The 13,967-nt window shown below is 56.9% G+C and overlaps 1 protein-coding gene across 1 annotated transcript; it reads left to right on the top strand.

Annotated features, from left to right (window-relative positions):
• The first annotated feature begins 396 nt into the window (after positions 1-396).
• Positions 397-7,651, top strand: NXNL2 (nucleoredoxin like 2). The gene is made up of 2 exons (XM_044264180.1): positions 397-698; positions 7,483-7,651. Exons 1-2 carry the CDS (start codon positions 397-399, stop codon positions 7,649-7,651), a joined length of 471 nt encoding a protein of 156 aa, XP_044120115.1.
• The last annotated feature ends 6,316 nt before the right edge of the window (positions 7,652-13,967 follow it).

The raw sequence follows: 13,967 nt of genomic DNA on the forward strand, positions 1-13,967 counted from the left end.
GGAGGGACTGGGTGGAGGGGGCGGGCCAGGCGGCTCCGCCTCCTGGAGGCAGGAGCTGCTGCAGACACCTCGGCTTCTGGGTTGCGGGTGTCTGTGAGTGTCCCTACTTCCCCCAGTGCACACGCCCCTGCCCCAGCGAGAGGCTGAGGTGGAGGCCGAGGCCGGCTGGAAGAGCAAGTGGGGCCCCAGGTCCCCGCACGGCACTGCTGCCCCGCCCCCCACAGGGATCTTCGGGCCGCAGGTGTCTGCCCCCACAGGGGTCTGTCCCGTGCAGGTGTCCCTTCTGTGCAAACGTTGGTCCGGTGCAGGTGGCCGTCCCACGTAGCAGTTTGTGCGCTCGCGCTCCCTGCCGCTCCCCGCCTCCCGCAGGTGCCCCTCACCCCAACTCAGCCAGCCATGGTGGACGTCCTGGGCGGCCGGCACCTGCTGACCCGCGACGGCGCGTGGGTGGAGGCCGAGGCTGCGCTGCAGAACAAGGTGGTGGCTCTGTACTTCGCCGCGGGCGGGTGCGCGTCCAGCCGCGACTTCGCACCGCTGCTCCGCAGCTTCTACGCCAAGCTGGTGGCGGAGGCGCGGCCCCCCGCGCCCTTGGAGGTGGTGTTCGTGTCCGCGGACCGCAGCGAGCAGGAGATGCTGGACTTCATGCGGGAGCAGCAGGGCGCCTGGCTGGCGCTGCCCTTCTACGACCCCCTCCGGCAGTGAGTGGGTCGGGGCTGGGTAGCCCCCTGGAGCTCCTCCCCTACCGCGTGCAGGTCTCTCCCCTGTCCCGTCCCTAGTGCTCACCACTCCAGCCACCCACCGGCTCCAGAGGGGCTGCCACCTCTCCCGGGGCTTGGGGAACCTTGCCTTGTTCCCCTTGCTGGGCCGGGCTGCTGAGGCTGCTGCAGGGGTTGAGACCCCCCCTCAGAGGGGCTCGGGACTTGGGGAGGAGTGTGGAAGCAGGAGAGGGAGCCTCAGGAGGCTTAGGTCAGAACTGGGGACACTGTGGGTGCTGCCACAGTCAGCGGCCTTCAGGGGTGGGGGCAGCAGGGTCACCAAGGCTGGAGGAATGCCTTCCCTGCTGGCCTGGGTGCCATTTGACTGTGATTTCCAAATTGTAGAAAGAACCAAGCCTTTGGAGTCCAGCAGAGTTAATGGCAGAGGCCAAGAAAATTCACCAAGGAGAGGAGGGCAACAGTGGGAGGGGGTGAGGAGGGGGGACCTGAGGTGAGGAGGGAGGATGCGGTGGGAAGGAGGAGGTGGGAGGGAGGAGGGAGGAGGTGAGGGTAGGAGGGAGTACTCGGAAGGTGGGAGAGGGGAGGGAAGGACAGAGAAGGGAGCGTGGAGGAGGGAGGAGGGAGGAGTAAGGTCAGAGAAGGTGGGTGGAAGGAGGTGGTGGTGAGGAGGAAGAAGGCAGGAGGGAGCCCGGTGCGGCTCACAGCAGGGCTGGCAGAGTGCAGTGAGCAGGACACTGATTGTCCCTTGAGGTCTGTGCCGTGGCAACAGCCTCCAGACTGGCGTGTACACAGCTCCTCGCTACTTGTTACCCCAGCATCCCTGTAACAGATGTGGAGGGATTCTGGGTGTGTTTTCCAGGGTCACGCTTTTCTCTGGGGGCTGTTAGTCAGTGTGGTGTAACCGCCCCCCTGTCCCCCTTGACACACAGGGTGGGTGATCCTGAGGAGATGAGTCTCAAGACTTCCAGGTGGACGCCTCGTTCCGGGAAGGTCGAAGGTTAGGGTACATGACAGTGAAAGTAAGCCTGAGTGGGGACGTCGCGAGGATGGGTCTCAGGGATTTACCTGGCAAAAGAGGTCTTTTCTAGTGGCAGCTGTGAAATGGCTCTGATCTGCTTAGCACTCCAGTCACTTGCAGCTTTTGAGTGGACACACTCAGTTTGGAAGGTGACAGTGTGACCGTGTGGGTAGTCGGGTAGAGCTGGGGGTCTGGGCAGAGCCCGCTTTGGGGTTTCTCTAGTGGTGATGGAGGCAAGGCGTTCACTGCCCAGTGTCACGGTGTTCCTGTGTCTCATTTGTGAGTTTGGAGCTGTGGTGGTGCTTGTGTGCCCCGTTTCACAGATGCGCTGCCAAGGCACCGAGGGGGCCTGTGCTCCTTGCTCCGGAGCCTGACTTTATGCCCTGGTGCTTCCTTTCCTCTTCCTCTCCCCTCCAAGGGGTTCCAGGGGACCACGAGCCTCAGCCCCTCTGCTCAGCCTCGCCTGGGGAGGGCCTGGCCGGGTTCCTTCTGGTTCTCCTGGGATGTGGTCACAGCCCCTGAGGTCCGCTGCCTGCAGCCGAGCAGTTCGGGGCCCAGGCGGCCAGCCTGCTCTCCGGAAGAAGCCTGCCTCAGTTTTCCTTCTAGGAGGTTAGCTCCTTGTCCTTCCACTTCCCAGATGGGACCTCATTAGCGCTCCTTGCAGTTTCTGTGGTAGGAAGTGGGCGATTCCATGGGAATATTTGGAGCTGCACCCCGAGGTCTGCTCATTCCAGCCTGAAGACACGGAATCAGATCATAGGCAACATGGAAATAGCTCACACAGGGACGCCTGCAGGCAGCCTTTGGGGAAGTTTCTGGAGGTGTGTGGAACAAGGCACACTGTGTGGTACCTGGGGAGGTAGGGCCAGGAAAGGAGTCACCTGGGCCCCACTCGGTTGGTCATGGTCAGGGACCCTGGGCTGTCTTCCCTCATGGCCACCCATTGTGACTGCTGACCTAGTGAGTCCAGGATGAGGAGGAGAACTCCGCAGAGAGCCCCTACGGGGGTTCCCTGGGCATGGCCAGTGGCCCGGATGGCTGCTGGGCGACCACAGCCCTCCTGCCTGGGCACATACTTGCTTACTGGTGTCCCCGCAGCTGGTGCCTCTGAACAGCCTCGAGTGTAGGGATGACAGCATGTCCCATCTTCCTGCCCTTTGTTACGGGCCAAGTGCCCGAGCCTCCAGTTCCGAGTCTGCCATCAGGAATTCCTGTCTTCCACTGTCACATGCAAAACCCACTCCATGGCCATTTTCTTGGAAGTTATGATCGCTCTGGTACTTCAGCAGGCCCCCAGTCCGCTCTGGCTTCGACTGCCCCCACCATGGGCCCGGCGGATGGATGCCTCAGCGTCCAGGCTGACAGGTCTGCGTTGAACGGAGAGACAGTTGGCTGTAGCTTCATTTCTTGGGTAGAGAACGGCCCCATTAGAGCTGTCCCCTTGGTGGGGTCCAGTAGGTGCCGCTGCTAAGCTTCTCGACAAGCCCTATGTTCCAGCTCCTCCGGCCTCCTGAGTCAGTAGGTCCCTGTCAGGTGCCGATTCTGCTGAATCTGGTTTTCTCCTCCTTGCTACTTCTCTCACTTAGGCCCTGGACCACTGGCATATTGTCACTCATTCCCTCTGCCTCAGTGTCCACACCTGATGAACTCTTGTTCTGGAACCTGCCTCCTCTCGTCAAAGGCAGTCTGGTCCCACCGGGGCTACCCTGGCTCTCTGGGGCTCAGGCCATGTTTTGTCTGCCCCACACTCACTCCTGTTGCCCCCTTTGCACCTGTGTTCCCGCCAGACTGGATGGCTGGTGTTCCAGAATACCCCATACCTTTCCCACCTCCAGAGCTTGCCCAGGTGCTGAAGCCTCCACATACCCTGGGGACGCTGCCCCCTGTGAGGAGTGCCTCTGAAGTCTCTAAGCTTGGGGAAGACCCTGTTCAGGGCTTGCTGCCTGTGGGCTGTGTTTCGGTGGGCGGCTGGAGCAACTGGAGAGATTTGCTGGCCCACAGTCTGCCGGGGGGGTGGGGGGGCAGAGGCGGATGGGAAGAGGCTGGAACTGGGGTTGCTATGGCAACCTGGAAGGGGTCTTGCCAGGGAGGAGGCGGCGCTGTGTTTGTTGAAGGGAGGGATCCAGGACTGCAACAGCGCCCGGTGCCCAGGGCTGGGGGGAGCTTGGACGCCCCCAGACAGTCACAGTGCTCCGAGTTCTCACACCCGCGACGTGCCCGGCTACAGGGCTCTCTTTTCCAAGGCACAGCCTGTTCGCTGGGGACACAGTGGAGATGCTTACGAGCCTCTCCAGGTGGCTCCAAGGTTACGGTTGTCCCCAGGTGGAGACTGCCAGGGTGGGGATTTGAGGGCCCAGAAGGCTGACTCTGAAGATATTCTGGAGCAAATGTCTATTCCAGACTCCACCTCACTCCCCTAAGTCTGGCTTGCTTTGTGCCCCCACCAGTGGTGTCAGAGCTGGTTTTATGTTGCAAGGGATGAGAACACAGCAACAGCTCAAACCTTAAACAGCGAAGGTTGTTGATCAGCTTAACTTCAACACCCCGTAGCCAGGAGCCAGTGTCGAAGGGGTAGGGAGGCCAGTGAGGGCAGTTTCCTCGGGTTTCTGCCATGTGTGCTCCGTGCTCAGGCTACCACCTGTGGCCACCGGCCAAATCCAGTCCCTCCTCGAGGGATCAGAAGAGCTGCTGCGTCTCAGGCTGCACACCCTCACACCTGCTCCTCCCTGGCACACATGCAAGTGCTCTGCGGAGGCTCACGGGTTCTAAGTCTGCTGGGCACCCATCCTGGGCCTGGTTAGTGGAGCCATTGGACAGTAGTCCAGCTGGAACTTGCGGGGGCTCCCCATCAATAACAGCTAGTGTTTTTTGAGCATTTATGTGCTGATCCCTTAGTGGTGCTGTACGTCTGTTTATCATCTCACCCTCCCAATAACCCAGGCAGAAGGGTTCTGTTTTTCCCATGGTGTAGGTGAGGACTCTGGGGTGCAGGGAGGCCGGCTAGCTTGCCCCTGTGCCTCAGCTAGTTCATGCCAGAAAGTGCAGGGCTGCAGATGGCGGGCAGCAAGCCATAGGCTCTACCACCCAGACTGTCAAGGGCACGTTCTCAGCTTCCCTCCTTGGGCTGCCTGGATGGTGGGGGCAGGGTGGGGTAGGGGATGCAGGAGACTGGCAGGCCTGAACCCCTGCGGATCGCAGGCTCCACCCCCACCAGCAGGGACAGGAGACTCTCCCTGCTGAGGTAGCTGCTGCTGGGGGTCTGGGGACCCCATGCCCAGAGCCCCACTCCTGCCGACCAGCTCGTCCACGGTGGGGTCTGGATCAGGAGCAGCCGCCACATGGGGAACCTAGCCGGGTTGTGGGTGCAGAGTCAGGAGTGTGTGTGTGGGCTCCATCAGGAGAGGCCCTCACCATCCTCTAGGGCGCCCCAGGGACACCTAGCCTTGGGGGTAAGTCCCATTGGGACCATAGTGAGACAGTGGGCACGCTGCCCACAGCAGAGGCCCAGACAGAACCTATCAGCCCCTGCGGGAAGGAGCCTCTCATGGGTCACTGCTATTTGCAGCAGCCGTTACACCAAGGGCTACCAAGAGGTTCCTCTTTTCTTCATGTTTGTTTTATGCTTTGGGGGAAAGCTAATTTGTTAGGCATTTCAAATTTCTGGGGTTGTACAGGATTCTGAAAACACTGGAGGGGACGTCTCCCCCCCCCTTACCTGGGTCACACCCTGCACTACCCGCCCCCCCCCGCCCCCCTGCCCCAAGTTGCCAGAACTGCAGGCTGGTGAGTGAGGCCCGGGCTTGTCCCCCGGTTGCTGTCTCTCCACATCTGTGTCTTGCGTTTGTTAGACCTAGTGTCTGTGTCAGTAATGACCACGTGTGTGGTAGCTGACTTGTTTCTCTCAGACATTTGTGATTCCTCATGCGAGTAACTAGGGGACACCGTGCAAACTGGCTTCTAGAAACTGCTGGAGGGGTAGCCAGCCCAGTGTGGGGTTTCGGGGAACCTGCAGTCTGGGCAGCGGTGGGGTGTTGCAGAAGTGAGTGCGCCCACCCGCGGGCCTCCACGAGCAGGTGGAGTCCACTACGGGCCAGGACTGGCCACCGCCAGACTCCCAGTGCTCCTGTGTCTTCCTTTCTCCCTCAGGCGGTCCTGGCAGAGTCCTGCTCCACGCGTCTTCCCTGGAGCCAGGTCCGGTTTGTCTGTCTGTGACGTGTGTTTGGCGTGCCTTTCCCAGCGTCTGCCGTGGCGGCACTGGGCGCGCGTCTTGGATCAAACACATGGCTCGTCTACACAGAGACTTGTTCAGAAAAAGTATTTAAGACCACAGCTTTCTGTGTCTAATGGTGTCTGCAGCCGGGGGTCCAGAGGATATTCTGCATTGTTCTCTTCTACTGGGGTTGTAGTCTGAGCTGCTGTTTTATGGGTAGCATACCGTGATTTAGTTTTTAAACTCATTCTAAAAATTATTTTGTTTGGTTTCCAATTTCCAATTATCACAATTTCTGTGTGCTATTGATTATTTGAAATTTATTTATTTTTTAAAGGTTTTTTAATACGTTTGAGAGAGAATGAGCATGAGCAGGTGGAGGGGCAGAGAGAGAAGCAGACTCCCTGCTAAGCAGGGAGCCTGAGGAGGGACTTGATCCCAAGACCCTGAGATTATGACCTGAGCCGAAGGTAGATGATGCTCAGCCAGAGCCCCCCAGGTGTCCCTGATTATTTGAAATGTGTTAAGATCCCTTTGTGGCTGAGAGCATGCTGGTTTTGTCACTGTCTCGTGGATGTTTGAAAATGAGGCCATCTCTGTTGGGTGGAGATGGATACATTTTTTCCTGCTTGATTTAGGCTTGTGTTTGTTTGCTCTGGGAGCCAGAAGGCAGCAGGAGGACCGTGGTGGTTGTATCACAGGGAGATGTGGCACGGGAGGCTCTCACGTGAATCTTTCCGTTCCATGAAGACCATAGTCCTGAGGGGACAGACCAGGGAGATCACTTACTGTTTGTGGGAGCCCTGAGCGGGCTGGCTTGGGAAGTGGGGAGTAATTTCCCTCAGCTGCCCTGTCTTGAGGATAGTAATCCCAGGGAGGTCATGGGGAAGACTCAAGAAGGTGGACGCTCCTTCCCATAAATGAACACAATCTGTAAAAAGGTCTCACAGGGCTGCATCTGACAGGAAACAGAGCCAAGAAATGTGTCATAACATTAATCAGCCTGTCCTCGAGTTTGCTGGGCGGAAAGTCTAACACGGCTTTGCGTTGGTCTAGAGCTCACGGAGTGTTCACTTGGACTGCTGTGTGTCCCCGATATTTTTCCGCTTCTTGAATGTAGGAGGGATGTAAATTGACTGGGGGTGTCTGTGGTTTTAGAATTGCACTGTCCAGTATGGTTGACACACGCCACATGTGATTGCTGAAATTTAAATTAGCCGAGATGAAAAAAATCATTTTCTCAGGTCTGCAGGACCGTTCAGCTGCTCCGAGGTCCCACACAGCTGTGGGTTGGAGCAGCTCAGGTCTGGAGTCCCTCCCTCCCTTCCGATGCTCCTCTAGCCTAGCCCTGGCTTAGGACAGGCCGGCAGCAGGGAGAGCAGGTGCAGAGGGCACGGGGGAGGGCGCGCCGGCAGGCTGGGGCAGAGGCTTAGCAGCGTCCGCAGCCCTCGGGGAGGCCCTGGTCCCCTCACACGTGCCTGTGGGGACCTGAGCGGCCCCTGCTGACCCCGCCCTCCCCACCCTCTTCTTTCCCGCAGTGAGCTGAGGACCAGGTACCACATCTCAGTCACCCCCAGGCTGGTGGTTGTGAAACCGAGCGGGGAGGTCATCACCGACAAAGGGCGGAAGCAGGTCCGTGAACAGGGGCTGGCCTGCTTCCAGAACTGGGTAGCGGCTGCCAACATCTTTCAGAATTTCTCCGGATGACATGGGGGTCTCCAGGCCCGGGCAGGTGTGCAAGCACGGGAGAAGGGGAGCTGGCTGGTTTCCAGTCTCTGCCTACCATGGAGGAAGTCACGTCAGAGCAGGGGTGCAAACACCGCCCAGAAAGAGTGCCCTCTGGCAGCCTGTGAGGAGTTACTGTGATTATTAGCATGCTTTCTCAGCGGGAGCTGGAGCTTGAACAGGCTCATGTGGAGCTCCTGGAAACATGTATTTATACCTGCTCTTCAGGTGAGATGATACACTTATTGATACATTGTACATTTATTGATACATCGTCTGGAGCTCTGTTTACGTTGGTGACTTGCTCTCACCCCTCCATTGCGGAGGTTTGCAGAAGCCACAGGCTTTAATAAAGAAACCCATTGCCACTGGAGCCCCTGATCTTCTTCCTTGCGGCAAACCAAGTACGCTTGCAAGGAAGGAGGAGTGCTGTGGGAAACCGTTCTCAAAGGCTTGGTTCTGTGTTTCCAAGTCCCTGAGCTTTTCCAGGCTGTGTCTGCATCTTCAAGATCCGATGCGCGTCTCTGAGGGGCTGCTGGTGGATCCGGGAAGCAGAGGCCCACGCGCTATCTTTGCAAAGAAGAGGCGGAGGTGATCTGTCTGGGGTTCCTCGCCAGCTCCTGCCTCCCCTCATGCTCACGCAGCTGGGATCCAGAAATACCGGGTCCCCTCTGGCCCACTTCCCACCTGCTCCCTGGCCGGGACCCTCGGTTGAGGGTTTGCGGCATGGCTCTCTCCGGCACACAGACACACCACCTACTAAACACACACCACAGGACACACACACACTGCACAGACACACATGCTACAAACAACACATGCACACAGCACACACCCCAAGTGTGTTCTCTGAGTCCCTTTTCACCTCCCTCCTCTGTAGCCTTCTGCTCTGGGTTCATGGATACACAGAAAGTGTGTGGTGTGTCTGTCTGTCAGGACAGTTTTTTTTTTTTTTAAGATTTTATTTATTCGAGAGAGAGAGACAGAGGGACAGGGAGCACGAACGGGGGAGGGGCGGTGGGAGAGGGAGAAGCAGACTCCCTGGTGGGCGAGGAGCCCAGTGGGGGGCTCGATCCCAGGACCCTGAGATCGTGACCTGAGCCGAAGGCAGATGCTGAACCCACTGAGCCACCCAGGCATCCCAGGACAGTAGCAGGAGTTTAATGTCTTTTTTCTGTGTAGTTTCTATTAATCTGAGTTCTTTCCCTCCTTGTTTATTGAGGAGGACTCCAGGGCACCCTGGCAGGTTTGGGGGATTAAGTAGAAGCCCATCATGGGTTTTCAAAGATCAAAGGGACCCCGTGGGGTTGGTGAGACTACAGTGGGATTGGGCTCTGAACTCCCCTCTAGAGAGGTCTTGCTGGTTCATTTTGAAGGTGACCCCTCCTGTGCTGGCCATGTCTGTCAGGACCCAACCCCCTTGGCCCACTGTGGGCAGAGGCCTGGCTGCGGCTCCTCTGGGCGCCCTGGGTACAGTCCTCTGAATCACCTGGGCTCCCATGCTCCGGTCCCATCTTTGGCATGAGAGGCCTCACAGCCACCTCTGGATGCAGGTGTGGAGGGGGTCCCTGGGGTGGGTCTGATGACTCCGACTATGTCCATGGTCCTTGGTGCCGGCCCAGCTCGCACTGCTGTGGTCCTTGGGGTCGGCACCACCTGCTCCCACTAGGCCTCCCAGCACATCCTACTGTTGTTCGCTCTTGTGTTTCCCCAAATTTAAAACCCCTGTTCTGATTTCACTCTGTGGGGCTGTGCAGTTGCATGTGTTCAAATGGTGGGTTTGCTTGAGCGGCGAGAAGTTCATTTTCAGTGTGCTTACCACAGGGAAGGTTCCTTTTTAAAATTTTTATTTAATTTAGTGAACCGACCAAGTGCTGCGTGAGCCTTCTTTTCTGTCTTGAATGGCATTTCTCATCTTCCCATGGCCCCCAGTTGTGTCTCCATGTTTCCTGTGACTTCTGCGTCTGCCTGACATGGTTGTGGAGGAGGAGTGTGGCTCAGGACTGTCTCTGCACGCCGAGGGTGTGGTGGCAAGTCACCCTGGATAAATCTGGATGTGGGTTAGAATCCTGGATCACATCTCTCTGCCCCACAGGGAAGCTCCCTGCAGCCATGGGCTCAGTCCTGCCATCGGAGAACAGCAGGGGTAGATAGTAGGATTTCCACTGGTTACCTGCCTCCTGAGACTCCACCTGCTTCTCCCCAAATACAGCTCCAGAATCACTCCGTCTCTTGCCCCTCCTCTCTCAGTTCCTCACATACAGTGTGTTTAGTGTCTGGGTTCAGTCTGCTAGGCTCCCTGGTCCTCCTGATGCTGCATCCCGGACATGGGGCCTGGCTTTCCTGGAAGAGTCATCCTAACCCACTGACTGAAAGAAAGCCCCAGTGGGACAGGACCAGGGGATGGGGTGGACTTGTCCATGGAGCAGGTTCTTAGGGAAAGAAGTTTCGTGAGACTTCTGGACGACAGGGACCAGGAAGAACATTTTTCCCAGCCATGGCAAAGCTCTCTGCTGCTGCTGGGTTTTGTAAGACTCTCTGCGGGGTCCCTCTCTCCTTTCCCCCACCTCCCAGCTTTAGAAGGAAAAGTACCCGCAGGTGTGGGGGGCTCCCCTTCCGGTGGGCATGGGGGCGCCTCAGGGCTTCTGCTGTGGAGGTCTCGGCCGGAGGGCCTGCTGCCTCAGGCTTCTGGGGGCTGCTCTAACAGTGCAGTTGGTTAAATGCACACACGAACACAAACGGCCTGTGCAGTCAGAGCTCATCCCGAAGTGCAGAATCGATGGATTGGAGAGGTTCTTTCCTGCATCCCTGCCCACCGTCCACCTGGGACAGGTGCCTTCCCCGTGGCCATGAGCCTTCCGCACTCAGGTGCTCTCTGCACACTCTGCCTCTGGTTGCCCGCCTGCCTCCCCCGGGGCTTTAAAGGCCCAGAGGGTCAGTGCAGGACCCCGATGGTTGGAAGGAACAGGCCATGGGGAAGAGGGACGGCTCTGTGGCTGTGTCAGGAAAGCTCTCTGAGTCTGGATGATAAATAGAACTTGTATGACTCGGTTTACATAAGAAGTGGCTTTTTCTGTGACAGGACTAGTGGACAGGTGACTACCAGAGCAGTTGACCCAGACACACAGGGACTCCTGCCCATGTTGTCCATGGAGCACCCATGGGGACGGGAAGGGTCAGCAGGGACCCACAGAAGCGCCAGCAGGCTGAGCAGGGCCCCCGGGCTCCCAGGCCGCCAGCTGACGCCCACCCCTTGGTCAGGGCATCCACGTGGGCAGGCCTGTTCCCACAGAGCGCGTTCTGAGCGCTGAGAACATACAACACTCACAGGTTGAGGGCTTCCTGTTTGGGGTGGCATGGGTTCGAACTGGCCCCCCGCCTGTCACTTGGATGGCCACCATGGTCCCTGTCTGCGCTCTGGGTGTCCACTCCCCACCTCCCAGAATGTGCAGTCCACAGAGCAAGGAGGTCTGTCCTTCACGTGGAAATCTGGTCGTGTTATGTCCCTACTTCCCAGTGCCTCAGACTGCGGCCAGGTCTTCCTGGGATCGCCCTCCCATTTATCTGGGTCCGCTTGCTCTTCCCAGACAAACCCCTCGTCCTCCCTCCCCATGGATGTCCTGGCCACCTTCTCACCATGCTCACACTGCCTGTGTGGCTCCTCAGAGGCTCCTTCCCTGACCCTCCTATGCAGATGGCACCCTGCTTCTTCGTGCGTCACTGGCATGGACAGCCTTCTCTGGGTTTCCGTCTGTCTCTCTAGCTGTCTGTCAGTCATTCATCATATCTATCATCTCTCACATTGTTCTAGTGTGTTTGTGTCATATCCGTCATCCATCCAACTATCCATCCATCCATCCATCCATCCATCCACCTACCCATCCATCATGTCTATCTACATCTTTCTCCCTGACCAGCGGGTAACTACTTTGAGAGCAGAAACTGCATCCATATCTGGTTCATAGAACCGGTATGTACTCGATGCTGCATGACTCCTTGTTGACTGAATTCCAAGATTCTATTTATTTATGTAGTCATTTATTTGAGAGAGAGAGGGCACGAGTATGAGCTGGGGAAGGGGAAGGAAAGGACCTCAAGCCGACTCATCACTGAGCGCAGAGCCGACCTGGGGCTCAATCCCATGACCCTGAGCCAAAATCAAGACCTGGGCCAAAATCAAGAGTCAGACACTCAACCGATGGAGCCCCCCAGGCGCCCCTGACTTACTGGATTCTAACGTCTACTGAGCATGACTGTGGGTGGCCCCGTAGAGTACCGTGTCTGGCCGCAGATCAGTGGGCTCGATGCTGATCTTGAACCGTTGCTGTATTGAGCGCCTGTGTCCGGGTGACTCCTAGCATTTCTGTTGGGACACAAGGAATTTGTGCATGAATTGGTAAAGAGTGAAGGAGAGATAGGTCTCCCCCTTTCTGAGGTGCGTGTGGGGAATAAACCTTTCTCTGCTCGGTTGGTCAGGGCAGTGGCTGCGCTTCCACAGCTCAGGCGTCTCTAGTCCAGGCGACAGCACAGTGGAGCCCTCCTGAGGCCAAGTGCACCTGCTGCTTCCCTGGGCAGCAGCCGGCGTGAGTCTGGCAGGGTGCCCATGCTCCCTCTGAGCTCAGGGCAGCCTTGCCTCCTGACCCTGAGCGCTGAGTCTGCCTACAGGCTCTCTGAATCCAGCCCCGCCTTAGGGATGGCCACTTACTGTGTGGCCACAGGTGGCCCCTGTCACGCCAGGCTAGGCCCCCCAGCCAGGGGAACCTAGGAAATGTCAGGAAGGTGCCAGGGTGCACGGAAATACGCATCCAGCCCATTGTGACGTGACGCAGCTCCTGCCCGGAGGAGCTGAGTGTTTGGCGATGTTTCATTGTAACTAATTTATATGCCATCAAGTGGCATACCTGTGGCTCACGGCCGCACCTGGGACTGTGTCAGTGATGGCACACTCAGCTGCCCAGACTCCGTTTCCTGGCTGGCCCTCGTGGACAGCTGGTGCCGTGTCGCTGGCTCTGAGCGGTACTGTGGCTGGTCTGAGGACCCGGACAGCCTTCCGGCCCTGTTCCCTCTGCTGCTTGCACGTGCTCGGTCTTCCTGGCCTCACACGGCAAGCACACTCTCGTTTGGCACGTTGGTAGCTAATCTTCCCTGGCTTTGTCTTAATTTTCAGAATTCTCTTGGGTATTCTCTAGTATGTAGTTTTTCCACAACAAGCTAGACATCGAGACCCAGTTTGGAGGAGAAGCTGCTGAGATCCGTGGGTTCTCAGTCTCTCCCCCGGCTGCCCTGCGAGCTTGCTCCTCTTCCCGTGTGTTTGGGGCTATTGCCTTTGTAAAGAGCATGCTTTTCTCGCTTTTTCTCCCTGTATCTGGTTTCTGTTTATAGAAAAGAGGCCCCTTTAGCACGTGGATCAGTCCTCAGCCAGTGTGTTGCTTTTCCCCCAGTGCTCCGTGCACACAGGGGCACCTGCTTCCAGCAACGGCCCCATTGCCTCCTTTGTTTGGATTTGCTTCTCTTGTGCTCATCTCTCTCCTTGAATGGACTTGTAGCCACAGTGGGGACGTGGTGACAATGTGTCTGGTTCTTCAGCGTCCTGTTTGATATGTTTTTTGGTTTAAGGTATCCTTTTTTATCATAAGAAGAAAATATCCACTTATGGTAAGTGTTTTTAAAATTCAATCGGGAATGAATATTGAATTTTTTTTTTATTAAAAGATTTTATTTTTTTATTTGACAGACAGAGATCCCAACTAGGCAGAGAGGCAAGCAGAGGGAGAGGAAGGGAAGCAGGCTCCCCGCTGAGCTGAGAGCCCGAGGCAGGGCTCGATCCCAGAACCCTGAGATCATGACCTGAGCCGAAGGCAGAGGCTTAACCCACGGAGCCACCCAGGCGCCCCCTGAATTTTTTTTTTTTTTTACGTAGGCTCCACGCCCAGCAGAGAGCCCATTTCAGGGCTTGAACTCAGGACTGTGAGATCGAGACCTGAACTGAGATCAAGTCAGACACATAACCTACTGAGCCACCCAGGCACCCCTGTGGAACTTTTTTTTTTTTAATGCCATTTTAGCTTCTCTGCAGACGATGATGTGGTTTTTCTTCTTGGACTTATTCACCCTGTGAATTTGGTGACTAGATGTACGCTTTGAACTATCCTTGCCTTCCTAAGGGGTGGATCCTACTTGGCCGTTTCTTCTTATTCTAATGAGATTTAGAATTAAGTTTTTTAATGTTTTTGGAGGCTGTTTGCAGAGATATTAATCTGTAACTCTGCTCATTGGGTGCTGGTTTCTCAGCACCATC

This window comes from Neovison vison, chromosome 9, assembly GCF_020171115.1.
Source record: "Neovison vison isolate M4711 chromosome 9, ASM_NN_V1, whole genome shotgun sequence".
Taxonomy (NCBI): domain Eukaryota; kingdom Metazoa; phylum Chordata; class Mammalia; order Carnivora; family Mustelidae; genus Neogale; species Neogale vison.

Bases quoted from the DNA above. Each gene is read 5' to 3' on its own strand.
- NXNL2 (XM_044264180.1), top strand. From the start codon at position 397: ATGGTGGACGTCCTGGGCGGCCGGCACCTGCTGACCCGCGACGGCGCG. The intron at 699-7,482 runs GTGAGTGGGTCG...TCTTTCCCGCAG, and splicing joins TTCTACGACCCCCTCCGGCA to TGAGCTGAGGACCAGGTACC.